Here is a 20,364-nt window from a genome sequence, read left to right as displayed (position 1 = left end):
AAAACAGCATCCATTTACACTAAGCTACATGTGACAATGCAGCAGAAGAGCTACATTCTAGGATATGCTCACAGTCCCAGAGAGGAGACTAGAGATAAAATATGATGCAGTCACAGGAAATCCAGTCAAGAACAGCATTGAGTCAAAATTTCAACATTACCATAAAAAAATCACATGGAAACAGTCACAATGTGTTTATCAACAGAAGTCAGCAGTACATGGCATAAAGTTGTTAACAGGATGTTACTGATCAATGAAAAACTAGCAGCCATACACTTGATCAGGATAGATGTCAGTGACATGTGCAGTGTATTAGATGCTCATGAAAGCTTTCAGACATTTGGAAAACTAGTAAAATAATACTCAGCCTGATAAACAGAATGGTGCCCATTTCACTGCAATAACAATCACTGCACCAGCCACTCCCTATCTACAAGGTCTGCCACCACATTAGTTGTTGCCCACACTGTTCACTCCATCTATCACCTATTGCATGCTGAACAATTACAATTTCTAATTACCATGGAACCATCACAAGAAAAGAGGGAAACTATGAAAATATGGATTTTTTAAAAGGGTTGCATTAAATACAGCCTTTAAAAAACTGTTACGAATGTTGGCACCCAGGGTGATCAACAACCATACAACAACAAAGTGGCAGTCTCAACATCAATACAGGGCAACTGTCAGAGAAAAGAGGTATCCTTGTACGTGGAGTTGGCCTACCAGTAACACCTAACCACAATCAACTGGATTCAGCATAAAATCATTTCTCATTTGCAAGGTTGAGTTAAGAATGTAAGTTTATAAGTCAATAATAAAAGTTCATTATAAGAAAAAGAAAATTCACTGGAATTTGATTCAGAAGAACTGAAGTCCACAGTAGGTCAGATGACAAACTGCCCACATGTCTTAGGGTAGAGAATGATAATTTAAAAACTAGCATTTAAAGTCGCAACAGATTATGCTGGGGGGGGGGGGGGGGGGCAGGGGTAGGAGAGCATTCCTAACACAAAGTACCTTCTTGAAGCAAGCTATTACGTGAATAAATCAAGGAATACACAACACTGCTGTGTATGTTGTTCTCATAGTGATCTCAAAGACAACATTAAATTAATTATAGAACACACAGAGGCACTTAAGCAATCATTCTTCTGGCACTCCCTAAATGAATAGAATGGGTTTAACCCCAAAAACTGGTGCAATGTCATGCACTTCACAGTGGTGTGCAGAGTATGGATGTGAATGTAGATAACAATGTAGTGCAGATGTGACACTTTCCAGGTGACCATATTTAGGCTGCTTGTGAAGAAAGCATTGAAAAAGTTCTTCGTATTGTGACAGATGTCTGTCTCATTAAGAATGATGAGATTTTTGAGGTGGTAGGCTCTTACGAATGGATACATAATATCCTGAATAAATCAAGCAATACATCATGAAGATTTGTAACCTGAATAAAGTTCTGTGGCTTAGGTTAAAATCAGTCAAGGAAAATTTCAAAATTTTCCTTCAGCAAGCTGGTGTATAATTTGAAACATCTTTAGTGTCATAGTGTAACAGTAAAAAAAAAAGCAGTTTTACCATCTCAGAAACACAATGCCAGACTAAACACATGGTATTATAAGCATGAAAGCATATCAAAATACAGTGGAACCATGCTTAATGAGCACCTTGCGTAATGCATAATTCACATAGTGAGTGAAACAAGCTGTAAAAAATGACCCATTTAACAAGTGATGTTTTGCGTAATGAATGATGATGATTTAGTATGACATCACTAGCCATTTGCATGTGGTAGGGGAAACAGTCAACAATATGAATGCCTCTCACTGTCAGCAGCAGCATATGAACAATGTCTTTAGAACCTAATGCAGTCTGAGTTCAGTGCTGTTTCTGCTGCTGTCTTAGTGCAGCCTGTGATCACAAATCTTTCTGAACTTGAGTTCACTCACAGGTGTGCGTGTGCGTGTTCTTTTTGTGCAAATTTTAATAACATTTGTAGAGATGTCCCCAAAGAAAATGCCACAAGAAGACAGCCATAAGAGAAAGGAAATGACCTTAAAAATGAAATGTAAAATCATTGAAAAATGTGAACATGGTGTGAGAATTGCTCATTTAGCATGCATGTATAATTGGTCTGCATCAACTATTTGCACTATCCTCAAGAAAAAGGACAAGATTAAGGAGACAGATGCTTCAGAGGTAGTGAAAGGAGAAGCTGAACAATATTTTCATATTTTGGCCAATGACAGAAGGCTGCTACTTAATGGATAAATGAAAAGCAATTGCAATGCAGCACTTTTAATGAGAACATCACTTGTGAGAGAACAGCTGAAAAAGTGTTTAGGAAAGCTGTGGGTGGTTTGAGGAGTTTAAGAGAAGAACTGGAATCCACAGGATTGTGAGGCACACCAAAGCAGCCAGCTCCAACACAAAGGCAATGAGAACCTCATCAGGAACTTCAAGATACTCATAGATACTGAGGAGGGTTAGCTGCTGCAACAGGTGTTTAATTGTGACAAGATGGGTATATTCTGGGAAAAGATGCTAAAGCATACCTTTATAACAGCAGACAAGAATGCATTGCCCAGTCTAAAGCCAATGAAAGATCATCTCTCACTGCTCTTGAGTGCTAATGAAAGCAGTAATTTGAAAATGAAGCTGCTGCTTATTTACCACTCAGATACTCCATGAACATTCAAGAAGTGTAAAGTCCAGAAGAGCAGGTTAAATGCAATGAGGAGGTCCCATAATAAGGCTTGGGTGACACATGACCTTCTTTGTGGTTGGATCAATGAAGTGTTCGGTCCTTCGGTGAAAAAATATTTGCTTCAGATGAATCTGCCACTTCATGTGTTGATTGTTATGGATAATGCTCCTGCCTGTTTTCCAGGCCTACAAGACCACCTCCTTCAAGAATTTCAGTTCATCAAAGTCCAATTTCTACCTTCCAACGCCACTCTCTTTCTCCAACCCATGGATCAGCAGATTATTTTTAACTTTAAGAAGCTCTATACTAAAGCAGTCTTTGAGCTTTGCTTTGAGTTGACTGCGGCTACCAGTCTCACTCTGAGTGTTCTGAAAATGTCACTTCAACATCATTGCCTGCATCAAGATAATCAAAAATGCATGTAAAGGGCTTACCAAGAGAACTCTCACTTCTGCTTGGAAGAAGCTTTGGCCAGAGTACATCGTTGAATGTGACTCTGAGGCATTTGAGTCAATCCCTATTGAGCCAGTAGTCATCAGGAATGTGTCTTTGGCCAAAAGCATGGGGAGCTTGTGGAAGATCACAGCCAAGAAATGACCACTGAAGAGCTTATGGTGTTGCAGTGTGTTCCACAGCAGAAAGTTGTGAACAGTTAGGAGTAAGAGGAGGAGGAGGAGGAGGAGGAGGAGGAGGAGGAGGAGGCGGCAGTAACTGCAAAGCAACAACCTTCTGTTACAATAAGAAAAATGCTGAAAGCATAGAAATTGGTTGCATTATACATTGAAAATATCACTTTCATAAAGCAGTGACTACATGCACTACAGATTTATTCAACAGTAATGCTGCCTCACATTTTTGACAAGTGTTGAAGCATCACCAGAAAAGAATGACTAAAGGTAGCTTCCTAGTAAAAAAGAATTAGTTTTGTATTGTGAATAATAAAATACATAATGCTGTATGTATAATTTTCTTTGAATAAATGGTATGAATAAGATAAAACTCTCAGTACTTTTTCTGCGTGGAACACATTATTGTATTTCCCATTAATTTATATTTGATGAATTGTTTTGCTTAAAGAGTGTTTCGCACAACACGCAAGATTCTGGAACAAATTATGCTCGCTATACAAGGTTCCACTGTAAATTAAAAAGAAAGTGAAACCTTTTTTCCATGAATTGACAGGGTACCTGCATTTCTAAAGGCTAAAACAGCAATGGGCTGTTTATTACACAACATAGGATAGTAGCATGCTGAAGTAGAACAGTCAAAGCTCAATGCATACAACAGGTACCTGCTAAAATATTGGTTGTGATGATGAAAGGTGTATCAGATAACCTTCAAATTTGTTCTTTGACCATCTGTTCTGACAAGTCTGGGCTATGTTGTACTTTTCCTCTTCTTGGTGCCAAACAAATGGTTTTGATGGGTGTAATCCACATGTAATACACTGTAAAAGAGTATTACTGCATGTAAATAGGTGCTAAATGTCTTTGAGTTGACCAAATGAAATGTGCTCTTTGGAGAGATGTTGAGGGATGATACTTTTTTAGAAAATACAGTTATTTATTATGTCTTTTTCTCTTACCAGTCCAATGGTGGTACTTCATCTCTGTCTCCAAAAGATCCCCAGAGTATTGTTCACAGAACTGTGGAACCACCCTATTCTTTCCAGGTCCAGTTTAAGGTTGTACAGGACACACAGTACTGAAGAACTGTCCAGCCACTATTCAGCAATATGTGCTCAAACTTAAAACAAATTTTGTTGGGTATAAAATGTGAAGATGGCATCTAATAAAATTTTGTTTTACTAATTTAAGCACTAGCATGCTTCTCACAAATAAGGGAAAGCTCCATCATAAAGCTGAAATAAAAATTTTGGGTCTCTACTTATTTAGGCTTTGTAAACATTACAAATCACCAAATAACTAGGTTTTCCTTACTCTTGTTTTTACTAAAAGTGGGAAGAGTAAGGTAACCATGGTTCCATGTTTTGAATTTTTCTTGAGGCAGAAATAACAAATTTAGTTGCTGACTGCACTAAATGAACTACATTAACACTAACATTAATTCAAATGAATTCAGAGTGTATGGCTTTTCATCTTTGTGGCTTACTTTGTTTCATGTAAGAGAATATCGACAAATGATTTTTAGGCAAGCTTTGTTAACAGTATAATGCCAACAATCTCTGTTGACAATATGGTGGCACAAGTTTGCAATAAAGCAAAGCAGAGCAGATTGGGACATAACATGAAATAAATCTATTTTGCTAATTCGTAAACATTATGTTATGATTTAATAAAACAGATTGATGATGAATGTAACCTTCAAACATTTGAGATCATCAGTTACCTCTTATATTCAGAGCTGCATAGTCATGCAAGCATAATTTTAAAACATATTGTCATTTCCAATTCATTTCCTTCAAAATTTGGGCAGTACAAACAAGAAGTTCCTTACAGAGGAGGGCCCAGAACAGGATACATGTGCTGTGAGTGGGTAAACTGCCTTTAAGTCTTTTCATCCTTTGTGATGATAGAGAAAGAGATTTCAGTTCAGACTGATCATGTGTTGGAGATAGCTTCCCCCCATAATTTCAGCATGGCTCTTTTTCAACAGGCAGGTGTATGGGCTCCACTGCCACAGCTGCTGTTCGGTGTGCTGACACTTATGGCTGGAGTTCTGGCACTGCTGCTGCCAGAGACACTCAACAAGACCCTTCCTGACACCATTGAGGAGGGCGAGAAGTTTGGCATGTGAGTATAGCACTCCAGGTTCTCATAAAAATCTCTGAACCCTCACACACCAATTAATGACACAGTCCTCCTCACACAGAAATGACTTGTACTGGAAGTGTACATAAAGTGAAATATTATTAGGATGCATACTTTTTGGCATAGAGGAAGAAAATATTGCTGAAATTAAATAAATAAAAATTGGAAGGCGACCACACAATAATTATTGCATTACACTTTGAAAACACACACTGTTCTTGGCAGGTTGTTCTGCCCCACTTGACTTGTAATCATTGCACAAATGTATCTTAGACTGGCTTCATTTAACCTGTCTGGCAACCTGTATTGACCAATCACAAATAGACAATCATATTTATCATGTAGTTAAGTGCTTCCTTTAGAGAGCATCATATATCACATCTTTTGTTGGAGACAGAGGTAGGATGCTGTGGGTGCATAACAGTGCCTACATTTGCAGAAAGTTGAGTGCTGCAGTGAATGTGAATGTGGGTGTGGGGGAGGGGGGGATGGTAATGGGTTAAAATATAATTGACAGAAAGATCGCCAGAAACGGAGTGCTATATCAGTTAGACACTAGACTAGAATAGAATAAAATATTTAGTGACCTTTCAGTATTTCCCTATAATAGACCTGGTCAAAGTATGTAATGGAGTTACACTTATGCAGTAATAACGAACATCTGCACAAGAATTACTTACCAAAACCTGAACACCGAGAGAAGAGCTTTTATAACAAAAGTACTTTATTTCACCAGTATGCAGCGTATTTTAAACTTATTAAAGTGTAAGAATCCAATTAAATAAAATGTATGGCAATTAACCAAAGTTTCTTACACTCGTTTAAGGGCACTGCATGAGGTGAGAGTGGAAACTTGTTGAAAAATCATATGTTCAGATACTTAAAGCAGTTACAGACAAGGAAATGTCTTAAAGAATGTAAATTCAGACAGTGGCTATTTCTTGTATTATATACAAGTATGTGTAGATACATATTTGAAAGAACATGAGCACATTAGCTGTGTAGATGTATGTCCTTCCCAAGAGAGGTTTTGGTCAAACACCAGTCCAGTAATACAGAGTATTTGGAAATTACTGTTACACACTTCTAGGATTTGTAGAGAGGAATAAGTACACAATATTTTGAATAGGAACCCATGTCTGGAAACATACCATTTCTGTTCTATGATGGTTTCAATTCTGAGATTTAATTTGCGTGAGGTGTGGTACTCAGGATAGTAGTTACATGTAATAATAACTAACAGCCCATACAATTCCATACAAATATATTTTGTTGCCCCCACAAGAACAAAGCGTGTTGTCACAAACATTGATCAGAGTGAACTAACTGCAGGTCCATAGAGGTTAGCTGAGCTATCTCAGGGCAGTGATATTGATCCAAGTAACTCCATTGAGTTACATGCCCACAGACACCACCACCCACCCCCCTTGTAGTGTGGAGCATGTGGGAGAAAGCTGTGTGCTCTGGCAGGATGTTCATGTGGTGGAGGCATTAATTGCTGAAATTTCATTATTGGAGAGGTGCACCAGCTGGCACGGTGTGCTTCCAAAGTGCAAAGTGGGAGGAGCCACCAAAGGCTGAGGAATGGGGGATAGTGATGCAGTGCAGGTTGTGTGATGGCAGCAGAAGATGTCATATCATCAGTGATGGAGGAGGGGGCAGTGTACCTAGCATGATAAGAGGCTGGTGAGGGGGTGGCATTATCCTGGAATTGGTGGGGGGAGCAGCATATACAGGGGCTATGACAATGAGGGCTCCATCAGTCATGAAGCAAGATGTTACACCTGCTTTATAGATGAAAGAGGACAAGAGTTTAGCATGTCTGATTGACCTGGAGAGTACACTGAGGCCTGCCTGCCTATCTGCAATGGAGGTGGAGATGACTAACAGTGAGTCACATAGGGCGACATTGATATCTTTCAGCAGAAAGTCACTAATATTTAGTTGTGCTCTGAAATGAGTGTGTGTTGGGGCTGCAAAGGCACCAATGCAGGGCATGCCACCAGGGAGTCAGCCAAAGTCAATGCAGGCTGTGGTCTGTTTAAGGACACTGTAGGCATTTTTCCTGAGATGATAATGTCAATCGTGTTGGTGTCCTGCTTGACTGTGTGATATGGGCCGCTGTAGGAATAGGTGGGGAGGGTGAGGAGATGGACTTTGCATGATCGGTGAGTGGTGGCAGGTGGATGTTCCATCTGTGCTCATGCACTCACTGAACTAGTTCTGGCAGGTCACGGTCCAGTGTTGCTACAACTTGAGTGAAAAATTCTGCAGGGAGACAGAGTGGCTCACCATATAGAACCTCAGCCAGAGAAGCATTGAAATCTTGCTTATGACCAGCCCCAATTCTCAGAAGCAACTAGGACAATGCATTGGTCCATGTCTGCCAATGGCAGATCAATGCTGCCTCGAACATATAGTGCATTATTCCTTAGTCCATTTGACTGTGGGTGGTAAGCAGTCATATGGAAACAATGGCACCAGCAAAGTTCGCACAGTTCACTGAATAAGATAGACTTAAATTCCCATCCTTGATCTGTTGTCAGTGACATAGGACAAATGAACCTCACAACCCAATTGCAAAGGCCCTGGCAACTCTGTCAACTAAAGTGTCTGGTAATTGGGTGGCCTCAACCCAATGCATCCTATGGTCAGTGATGGATAAGATGTACTTTGAACCCTGTGACTCGGGGAGTGCCCTGGCTAAATCAATATGAACTTGTTGAAAATGCTCCTTTGGGATAGGGAATTTCCAAAAGTGGAGCTGAGTGGGGCATCCTACCTTTACCTGTTGACAGGGATGCAGGCCTTGGTCCATACCATGCAATCGTGCTTGACGTTAGCTCAGACGAAGCATTCTGTGACTAATTTGAGTGTGGGATGCACTCTGGGATGTGTAAGATTGTGCAGCAAGTCTGAAACTGTTTACCAAGAGGATTGTAGGACAACTGGTTTATCCTCTCATGTGACACATTACACCAAACGTCGTTTGGTGACTCCTGGTAGTGTGTGCTGTTGTATTTGTAGCCCAGTGTCTTGTCCTGTGAGTAGTTGTTGCAGGTTGGGGTCTTTGGCCCTTGTCAGTGAGTAGATCAAAGTCAGCTGAGTATATGTGACTGTGAAGCAAGACTGTTAATCCATGATTATATTTTCTGCACCTTGGGTGCGTCTGATGTCGTTGGTAAATTGTGAGACCAGGTTGAGATAGTGAAAGGAGCCTCGGTGTGGTGTTAACAGAAGGGTTTTTCGTAGTGTCTGCAAGAGGCTTGTGGTCAGTGTAAATAGTTAGAGGACATCCTTCAGTGTCATCCTGGAAATAGCAGATCACCTCATAGACGGCCAAGAGCTCTCTATCAAAAGTGGACCATTCTGAGTATCAGTCAACTTTCGCAAGAGGAGATGCAGCAGTGTATTACCCCAGTGATCTCTTAGTGCAGTACCATGCAGGCATCTGCAATGATCATGAGGAGTGTGTCCAGTGACGGAAGGGCCAGGGTGACAGCTTGTGTGAGGTTACATTTTACCTTGCGGAAGGCGTTTGCATTTCATGGGTCCACCTCGGGTATCATTTTCTGGTGATGTTCTTGCTGTGCAGTGGATCAGGTGGAGACAAGTGTGTGTCAGCAGCATGTGGGAAATGATGCCTGTAAAAGTTGATGACTCCAAGGAAATGTCATAGTTCTTGATAGTCCGAAGGGGATGGGAGAAGGGAGAAGGAAGATTTGTTTCCTTTTCTCTGGCTTGGGGCATATCCCTCAAGTGTCAACTGATGTCCAATGAAGGTGACACTTGATTTCCACAGTTCACACTTGCCTTTATTAATTATGACACCATGTGCTCCTAACTCATCCAACACTGTGTGTAAATGAATTGCATGTTCATCGGGAGACTGTGAGAAAATTATCGGTTCATCGAGGTAAGCATAGCACAAGGACATGTTAAATAGGAGGCTATCAATAAACCTCTGCCAGGTATGTACCACATTTTTTAACCCATACAGCATAAATAAGAACTTGAAATGACAGTACGGCATGATTATTGCAGATATTGATATATACTCATCAGCCACAGGTGTCTGTAAATGGGCCCTTCTACTATTAACCACACTAAATATGATGGCACCAGAATGTTTGTGTGTGAAGTTGTGTAAGTTTGGTACAAGGTAGCTGTCTATTATAGTCTGGGCAATAAGGTACTGATAATTACCACACAATTGTAAAGTAGTATCCTTTTGGAGGACGAACTTGATAGGAGAGGCCCAGGCACTGTCAGTTGGCCGTACAATACCAGTTGGTCAGTGGCGGCTTTTGCCACTTTGCTTTTTTGGGGACATAGGCGGTGAGGTGAGGATGTTGGTGGATCAGCAGGCTGGGGGTGGTGTGAATAAGACAAACTGTCCTGTCATGGATGGAGCAAATAGTGGGATGAAGTGGGAACTGAGGGCATAGCACTAGGTGTTGTAGTAACACCATCATCAACGGACAACTCCATCATGGAGGCACTGTCAATAACACTGGGTGTGGCTGTGTGATCGCAATTAGGTATTGGCAGTTTACTGACCTATTTTGAGACTGATCTACTGTCTTAGTTATTGGACAGTGGGTGTTGATGTTGCAGAATGGTGAGTTTCTGTTGAGTCATATGAAGCTCGGTAGATGTCTCGGCCATTGGAGAGTGGAGGTGGTCATTGGTTGCTCTCATAGCCAAGTTGGAACCCCAATGTTTAAAGTGAATGACAGAGGTCATGCAGAGCTCTTTCAGGAGCATTTGACATTTCAAGATAAGATCAAGAGATGTCTCTGACAGTGAAGTAAGAGAGGGTGGCATATAGTTGGGAGGATTGGAGTCTTAGATCTTGCTGCTGATTGGTTGTTGGCCATAGTGGTGCAGGAGCAGAGTGCAGTACAGGTCTGGAAGTAAATGGTAGTGTCTGAGTAAGTCAGCTCCTAAGACAGGTTCCATCGTTCCAGCCACCAAAAACGTCCAAGGCATAGATGGGTGGTTACTGAGATAGAGATTGATGGAGGCTGTGCCAGTCACTAGCATCATGGAGTCATTAGCTGCATGCAATGTCATGGGTGAAAATGAAAGTGTAGCAGGAGTGAGAGATGATGGAGTCATGATGACATTGGCTCTGGTGTTGACTAGAAGAGGTGAGAGCTATCTGGCCATAGATGAGACCTGCAGATGCTACCAGGAAGTGGTGATTTGCCTACTTGAAGAGGCTGAATGACAATGTGCACTAGTATCAGGGTGCAAGATCATGCTGAGTATGAGCAAGGCTGGCTACAGTGCAGCATGTCAGAGCCGAAACAATTGTGTAACCAACAGAGGCAATGCACATGGGCGGCATGATGCCCAGCCAACTTGCATTGTTCTGACGGGCAGGCACGGCTCAGTGACCAGGCAGAGGCACACTGGTGGTAGTCTGCACTGTAGGCATTTGTTTATGCTCTTCACATGGGAGACTGTACAGAGCAGCTGCAGGTGATGGCTCAGCAAGGTTCAGCAAGTCCAGATAGATGTCACATGGCCGGCATCTGCACGATTGGAGGTGCACATTAGTGGTCAAGAGTGCTGGCAGGGCATCAGCTCAAGCATCACTGTTTGAATGCTCCCCCACAGTTTTAAGAGCCACAAAGGCCACAGTGTACAATCTGAAAAGAGGCTAGTATCAATTTGCAGGGGAATCTTGCACCCTAGCATGGAAATTGTATTGTGAGAGAGTGAGGTTTCACTTAGACACTAGATGAAGTTGTTGCTCTTGCGAGTGGAATAGGCACTGAAGCAGAAGTGCCTTGACAGTCTCCAACTTATTTGTTTGTGTGGGCACATCAAGCAGAAAGTCGCTAATGAGATTGGTGTTACCACTGAGGTGATTGAGAAGTACTGAAAATTTGTCATTGTCCTCAGTGATACCTGCAGACTGCACTATGCACTGACTAAGAGTGAACCACAGAATAGCTGCATCCATATTTAACAGAGGGAGTTTCAGCTAAGGACTTGTGGAATGGTAAGGGCCATGGTAATGTGAGGCTCTCCCCATCATAAGAAGGGCATTGCCCAGTATGGTACACATGGCAGGAGTGGAGGCATCATGGAGTGGTGCATCATAAAGTGGCTAAGAGATACATGGCACAGGAGGTGCGACAAGTGTGGAAGTATCAGGGAGTGGTGTGTTGTAAAGCAGTGGAGAGAAACTTGGCACAATAGGTGTGACAGGAGTGGAAGAAATAGGGTGGATCATGGTCACGGTGAGATGAAGATTTGTGTGGTGAGTTAGATGTGAGCTGAGCATGAAGGTGGGCATGACCAGCAGTATGGCGGTGCAAAGTGCTAGTCCATGGGAGCTGCCAGATGCTGTGAGTATATGGTATGCTCACGAGGTAATGAATTTGGTAACATAGTTTTGCTGCATCTGGGCATTACACATGCACGGAGGAGCTGCAGTGTGTGTGCATCACATATAGTGGTGATGGCTCCAAGTGCATTAGGGGTGGCTGGTGGAGATGCCACCACCACCACCACCACCACCACCACCACCACCGTGGCACCTGAGTGATGTCGCGACACAGATCACATGGGAAAATACTGCATGACAACACAGTCCACATTGGGTAGCTCACTTTTACTTCTAAGAAGATCACTTGAACCCGTGTTATTTCATATGGGAGATAGTAAACAGTTAGAAACAATTTCAGGATTGTTTATTGGGGGGCACTGTTGACCAATTATTCAATTATTATGACCTGTATAGTTTTCCAAAACACTGGGAATGTTAATGCACACAGATTCACTGGCAGTACAAGAGTGATCCCAGGAATAAGTGTCATTATCTCCCATGTGGGAGCTTGGAGTACTACATGTACTGACGAACAGCATGGAAAGCCATAGATTGTCTGGAATTACATTCAGTGTCATAGCAGAATTGTAGACAAATGACCATCAGGCACTGGTCACACTGAGAATTCGAAATGTTGTTGGCCGGTTTGGTGTGAAGCAGTGGGAGCCTGGTGTGGTAGATGTGGAAACAATGGAAGCATTGTTGGTGGTTCACTACAAACTGTTGGATCAGACAATACACCCAGGTTTTGGTGAAATTATAACAAACTGAGGCCTGGAAAGTTCATGGAATTCACTGGCATTAACAAAGAGATGAGAGTGATGTTCCTTGGAGCAGGAAATGGCTGAATTGATAGCTGTGTCATTGTAAGACAATCGACCGGTGTGGGAGATTTTACATTTTAAACATGATATGGTTGAAATTTTGGAGTCACCATTGTGGAAGATGTGGCACTCGGGATAGTAGCTACGTATAACAATTACTAACAGGATGTACAATTCCATACAAATATATTTTATTGTCCTACAAGGTACAAAGCATGTTATCACAAACACTGATCAGAGTGAACTAATAGCACATCTAGAGAGTTTAGTTGAGCTACCTCAGGACAGCAACAGTGTTCTGGGTGACTCCACAGTGTTTCGTCCCCAAAAGTTCATCCACTTCTGCTTGGGTAATTGAATTATGCTCTGTTTGTATTAACATTTAAACATTACATGTTTATATTATTTCAAAACAAGAAAGAATCCAGCATACTGCATTTACAGTATGTAATTTTTAATGTTAACAGAAATTCATGTGCTTAAGTGATAAATGAATGTTTTGTTATGTTTCCCTTCAGATTGTTATATAATAATTATACTGCATCATACATAACTCAGTTCCTCAAGCAGAAATGGATGAGTTAAACATCTGTATTGAAACCATTGTAGAACAGAAATGGTACATTTCTGGACATGGGCATTTTTCCAAAATATTATGTACTCACTCCTCTCTAAAAGTCCCAGAATTTTTTAATGGGAATTTCCAGACATCTACATTTATATCTATATCTACATCCACATGGTGTAAACCACTGTGAGGTACATGGCAGTGTGTATGTCCCATTGTACCAGTTATGAGTTTCTTCCTGTTCTTCACATATGGAGTGTGAGAAGAATGATTGTTTGAATGCCTCTGTGCATGCAGTAAATATTCTAATCTTATCACAATCCCTATGTGAGCTATATGTGGAGGGTTGTAGTATAACTGTTTTATTGTACTTCTGATAATCTTAAGTTTAATGAAAACTTACCTTGTTTTTGTGTGGTCTAACATAGGTACCAGGAAAATCCAAGAACAGATCCTTGATGAGTTCATCTTTTTATAAGTAATTGTGTTCTCTGCTTATTTCCATAAAATGTTTGTAGTTTGTTTCTTTAGCTGTACTCAAATAATCTGAGAGAATTATCATCAGTGTTGTCCAGAGTTAAAAGCTTAAAATTCATGTGTTGCAGAACAGTGACCTCCCACCATACCCTCAACAAATGCTTTCATCAAGATTTTGCTTGCTTTTACTATTGACAGATGATATGTAAAGGCAACTCACAATTCATCTAAGATTTTGTTACTTTGGAAATAACCATACAGTATACTTGCTTGTTTATGTAGTTTTATGCTATTTTGTATATGATGGATACAACTGAGATAGGCTTAAATTATTTGGCACTTTTTTTGTGCACTCACAAAGTAACCACAAAATTTCATTTTTCTAATATTCTTTTCTGTAGTAAAAATAATGTTTTATTATTTTTCTCTGCTATAAAATTTGTAAAAAAACTTAATGAACCCCAAAAAACCCTCTGGGTTTGAATTTGATAAGTTTGACTGCATGTAGTATGATATGATAAAAAGCCCAATTAACCTCACATAGGGCTGTGATGCAACCTCTTTGAATGTTTTTGGCTATTTATATTATAATGTGGGTAAATCATCCTCAGATGGATATTCCACTTCCAAAACTGCCTCCATTACAGATACACTGACAATGACCAAACCTATGGTATGGGATCCTCATTTTTATTTGAGTTAACTTCATGGTGCCATTAGAACCATCACTATAATCTATGATAGATTTTGAGGCTCTAACACAATTCACCCTGAGAAGGAGACCTCACTTACCATGAGGCCATTTACTAGGATGGCCTTCGGCTGTGCGTCTGAGAATGACTTTTTTTATTATTCACTGTGGTCCTGAAAAGGGCCGTTTGTTGAGAACACTACTTTTAATGATTATATAAAGTACAATCACCGACAATGCGACAATCTTCCAAAGAAGAGGGACCTCTTGCCTTCACCCATAATGGGTGACTGTAGCTTTCGTTGCCTGTAACAATGCAGGTAGAGGAGATTTGGAATCCTTTGAAAGCAGAGAAATCTTAGCTTACCGTACTATACCTGTTTCTGAGATTATCATTGCTAATGAGGGTTCTTACCTTTTTCCTCATGGGAGTTTGTCTTTGTCTTGTCATAGACGTTGTAAGATAAATTCCAACTGTAGCGTTCACTTATGGGTGAAGGTAAGTGTCCCTCTTCTTTGGAAGATTGTCGCATTGTCGGTGATTGTACTTTATATAATCATTGAAAGTAGTGTTCTCAACAAACGGCCCTTTTCAGGGCCACAGTGAATAATAAAAAAAGTCGTTCTCAGACGCACAGCCGAAGGCCATCCTAGTAAACAAACAAACAAAAAAAAAAACTGTGCTTAGTTCTTGGAAAAGGCACAGGTCACACCCATTTAAAAGAAGGGTAATAGAAGTGGTCCACAAACATACAATCCAATATCCTTGACATGGATTTACTGCAGAATCTTGGAACATATTCTGAGCTCAAACATAATGAGGTATCTTGAACAGAATGCCCTCCTCAACACCAACCAGGAAGGGTTTCAAAAACATCAATCATGTGAAACCCAGCTCATGTTTTTCTCACATGATACTCTGAAAGTTTTGGCCAAGGCAACCAGGTAGATGCAGTGTTTCATGATTTCCAGAAAGCATTTGACTCAGTACCACACCTATGCTTATTGCCAAAAGTATGATCATATGGGGTATAATGAGAAATTGTGACTGGATTGATGACTTTTTGGTAGGGAGGATGTAGCATGTTACCTTGGATGGAGAGTCAATGTCAGCTGTAAAAGTAAGTTCAGATGTTGCCCAAGGAAGTGTGTTGTAACCTTTACCCATTCATGTTTTATATTAATGACCTTGCAAACAATAACCCCATCTTAGAATATTGCTCAAGTGTACAAGACTCATACCAGATAGGACTAACAGGGGATATTGAACATATACAGAGGAGGGCAGCACAAATGTCACAAGTTTGTTTAATCCATGGGAGTGTCTCACAGAGATAGTGAAGAACTGAAATGGCGGACTCTTGAAGCAAGATGTAAACTACCCTGAGAAAGTCCTTTAACAAAGTTTCAAGAACAGGCTTGAAATGATTACTCTAGGGATATACTACAACCCCATGCCTATCACTCGTGCTGGAATCATGAGGATAATAGTTGAATAATTACTGCACACCACAGGTATTCAATCAATCATTACTCCCACACTCCATATATGAATGGAACAGGAAGAAACCCTAATAATTGGTACCTGTGCACCTCTCAGTGGCTGCAGAGTGCAGATATGTAGAGGTTGTTGTGTGATTATATGAACCATAGGAGTCTACACTTCAACAGTTACATTAAGTACAGAATGAATTTTCACTCTGCAGAGGGGTATGCACTGTTCTGAAACTTCTTGTAAGTTACAAATGTGTGTTGCATTGGGAAGCTATACCTGAACCTGAAATCTTTCAGAATCCATTGATGATGGATTTAGAACCTCATCCAAATACCACTGCACTACTCAAGCAAGCAGCTCCTCCCATAATTAAGGAAAACACCACACAAAAAACTGTTTCAAATGGAAGAAAGTAGCAGCTAAGCCTTTGGACTGGTGAGCCCTCTCCCTTTCAATGGTCAAAGACATTTATATCCACATGGTGAAACCAGGGAGCCAGGCATCACCTAATGTTGCCCCTGACCTCTTGGGTAAGTTGCCTTTGCCAAGGAAGGAGGACAAGAATAACCATCACTAATAAATTACTCCCATAGTGCCTTCTGTGTTGCAGTGGAACTTAAATGGGTACTGATTACATTTGGTAGAATTACAGCTCCTGGCCCAGGAGAGATTGTTCTGCAAATACTTAAAAAGGACTCACTTTAAAGTTATTGAGGCACTTGCATTAAGGGACTGCTGTTCCTAAAGGACTTGTTCAAGTAAATCTTTTTCGAGCTTACTTTCTGAAACTTTTGAAACACTTTATTATTCTGAGCTACAAGTAAGTTCACCTTTGGTACATTAATGTCAGTATTAGTATTGTTCATCACTGCTTTAGCATTATACTTCAAAACTGACATTCACAAGAAACTAAAGATTCTCCTCACGGGAATCTTTTATCTCTAACCAGTATCTATAATTTTAATTTTTTTGTTGTTGTTTCTCATAATATATATATACATTTGTCGAGAGGGCATATAAATCTACATCTACATCTACATCTGCATTTATACACTGCAAATCAGCATGAGTTGCTTGGCAGAGACTACATGCCATTGTACCAGTTATAAGAGTTTCTTCCTGTTTCATTTCTGTATAGAGGGTGGGAAGAATGATGGATTACAGAGGCATCTGATTCCACTTGTATGTTTTGACCCATAACACCAATATGGCGGAAAAAAACCATTTTCAATGTCTCTAATATGGCCCCAATGACGTCATTACACAAACATGAGAACAAACAGAAAAATACATATAAAAACAACAAACACATCTAACTTCTAAAATATAATCAAACTAACAGGATCAACATGGGAAATTGGGGGTTTCTGGGTGGGGACAAACTAAATATAAACACATACACACACCACCATCCAAAATCGCACAAAATGATGACATAAAAACAACACAAAATTCCCTATTTCTGCTACACTTACAATATCCACAGGGATCGATCACTTCCACAGAGCATCACAACATGCAAACAATAGGCCCAAAAGAACACACACACACACACACACACACACACACACACACACACACACACACACACACACACACACACACAAACATAATCATAAAATAACCCCACCCAAGCCACCTAAATCGACAAACATTACCAATTACATTTGGAAAACTGACTCTCACACATAAATGTTCCACTGTTTCCCACACTCAACATGTCCTCTGCTCAGTCCACCTGAAAAAATGAGTCTGCATCTTCTCATGATGAGTGAGATGTTGAACTCAAGAGAATCACAAGACATTACTATCCTGCACTAAAGATTTTTGTGCATTATTTTCTTGTAAAATCATTATACTTGATGGCATAATGTTGCTCTAAATTCTGCTGTTCCATTTTTGTAAAACACAACAAAAACACAGCTTCATTGATAACTCTTTAAAAAATCAAGTTATGGCTATACAGAGCTGAAACTCAGAATGAGCACCTGGAAGGGATGAAAACACTGGTCTTCACAAGTAAAACAACACTGCATTGCCAAATCTCTCACAATGTTGTCAGTCTCATAACTTTTTTCACATACCTTGAAACCAATTTGTAAGTAACTGTAATTACCTATGTTGTTAAAGTTCATTCATTTATTGATTTACAGTACTGCGTTACAGGAGTTTTAGAAATTATCTATAAGCATAATTTGTTATGTAGCCAGGAGGTAACCTACATAAAAATTAATAATGATGATTTCATTCTTTTATAGGAAAGCAGCAGAAGATATTGAAAAGGCACCAGCAGAGACAACTAAGAAAAGTTCTAAAGCAATTCTAATAATAAAAAGACACACATGATGCTTGTCACTTGAAAGTATGGCAGTAGAGAGAACGTGAATTGCAAAAGAGCATTGAGTAAGACTGATTACATGATATGAAAGTTTGTATATGTATATACAGCACAATTCAGGGAGTAGTAAGTAATGTGCAGTCAGTGCAAGATGAATTGTTTTCCACATGTAATTTTGACAGACTGCAGTAGCTTGGGCATGTTATGTACTAAGCTTAATCTCTACCTGTAGCTTTATAGTGAAGTATTAAAGTTGTTACCAGAGACAGCTTCTGTAGAATATTAATTAGTCAGAATTTATGTAGTTAATACATAATCAGTTTTATCAGCAAGCAAATATCATCCTTCATACTAATAATTTTCATCCCAATAGGTAATTTATTTAAGAGGAGAGGTTATCTCCAATTTTTCACAGTGCCTTATTTATCACATTTAGATCTCAAATGCTTGAGAGATTAAGAGTACAGAAAAATCTAATATTTGATCCATTAGTACACAAACTACTAATATTGCTAGGTAATTCTAGAATCTGAATTCATTCATTACTCATCTGTCATTGTTTCAGATGCATTTTCCATTTCTTGATCATCTTTTTGTCTGCCTCCCTGACAGTTCATTTTCTGTGACATCTTTATCTCATATCACGCACCTATTCCTTCAATATTTGAAAGCTTCATTTCTCATATCTACATCTAACAAATAAGTGTTCTTAGCTAATTTGTTAGCTTCATATAATCAACCCTCAGAATTATTACTAACTGTTCTTCCTGTAAACTCCATTTTTGTAAATATTCTGATGTGTTTTCTATCTATGATACCAATGTAGTGAACATCATTAGGTGATTGTACAAGTAGACCTACCATGTGTTATGCTGAACTGCCATTGGTTGACGTAAATCTCATATTAATTACCTGTGTACACTATTCATTGTTAAATGGAGAAGAAATTTGATTTCTAATTCTGGAAATCAGCAATTTTAGAAAAATGTTTTGTCTTTATGAGTGCAAAAGATATGAACTTTGTTTATAAGTTCACAATTTTGTGATTGTAATCACAGATAAATGTAAATATATTTATACAAAATAAATCTTTTTGTAACAGAGAAAATTTAATTACTTGGATTTAGATAATTCACTACCCCCTCACATCTTCCTATGCCATGCAATAATGAGACTGTAACACACTATTTTTAAATAGTGAAAATTAATTTTATATTTGCCTTCATTTTGTAATCTGCTAAGTGTTCTATTATTTATACATTTTTCGTTAATTCCTACAGATGATTTAGATACTGTTCCTAGCAGTTTTTTAGTGTAAGTGAGCTGTGACATAAAGAAAATGTGTGGACATGAAGTTGATTTGTAATATTTCAAGGGTGTATGCAACAGGAGACAGAGAATGACCACTGATCTCCTCCAGCCCTATGTCCCAACCAGTCCCCAAGGTGAAAAAATAGTCTTCCAAACAGAACTTACATACTGCCCTATCATGCACAAACATATCAATTCAAGTTTGAAAAAATCCAGAACAGGCAATGTATATTGACTATAGTGGGAAGTGTATCCACTGCCACTTGTACTGAAACCTCAAAACAATTTCACAATTTACCACTGTTCCTCTTATTGTTTAACAGGTTTAACACAGGCCATGAGTGTGCTGCAACAAGCAAAATAGTTCACATTAGTGTAGCAATGTTTTCCAAGTGTTTTATGTAGTTGAGGCACCCACCTTAAAATTTAACTCATTAAGGATTTATTTAACATTCTATACACTGTATCCACTCTCACTTCAACAAATTAGAGGTTATATTTAAATCAAACTCTTTGGTACACAAAAAATTATTTACTTCACAGTTCCATACTGTCATCTAGAGAAAAAAAAAGAGCTAACTAAGTAATAGACCAAATTTGTGACTAGATTCAAGACTACCCTGCACACACACACATCCTAAAGTTGCTCTTAACAGAACAAAACTGACAGAGATAAAGGTAATTTCAGAAGTAGCTTAAGAGAGTGTGAAAGGGCAGTTACTGTTAATGATACATATAAATGATCTAGTAGAAAATGTCAGAAGCATGAGGCTGTTTGCAGTTGATGTGGTTGCCCGTAAGAAGGTAGAATACCAGATGACTGTTGGGATTTGCAG

General features: G+C 39.5%; 1 protein-coding gene across 4 annotated transcripts in view; it reads left to right on the top strand.

Annotated features, from left to right (window-relative positions):
• The window catches only part of LOC126160382 (organic cation transporter protein-like), a 261,617-nt gene extending 242,292 nt beyond the window's left edge, over positions 1 to 19,325 (top strand). For all 4 annotated transcript variants that reach the window (XM_049916919.1, XM_049916913.1, XM_049916927.1 and 1 more), the window contains exons 10-11: positions 5,327 to 5,463; positions 18,138 to 19,325. In XM_049916919.1, coding sequence (XP_049772876.1) covers positions 5,327 to 5,463; positions 18,138 to 18,225 — 225 coding nt within the window. In that variant the 3' untranslated portion in view covers positions 18,226 to 19,325. The remainder of the gene's footprint in view (positions 1 to 5,326; positions 5,464 to 18,137) is intronic.
• The last annotated feature ends 1,039 nt before the right edge of the window (positions 19,326 to 20,364 follow it).

Source organism: Schistocerca cancellata, chromosome 1 (assembly GCF_023864275.1).
Source record: "Schistocerca cancellata isolate TAMUIC-IGC-003103 chromosome 1, iqSchCanc2.1, whole genome shotgun sequence".
NCBI lineage: Eukaryota > Metazoa > Arthropoda > Insecta > Orthoptera > Acrididae > Schistocerca > Schistocerca cancellata.
Note: the sequence above shows the minus strand (reverse complement) of the source record. Positions and strands in the feature narration are given on the sequence as shown.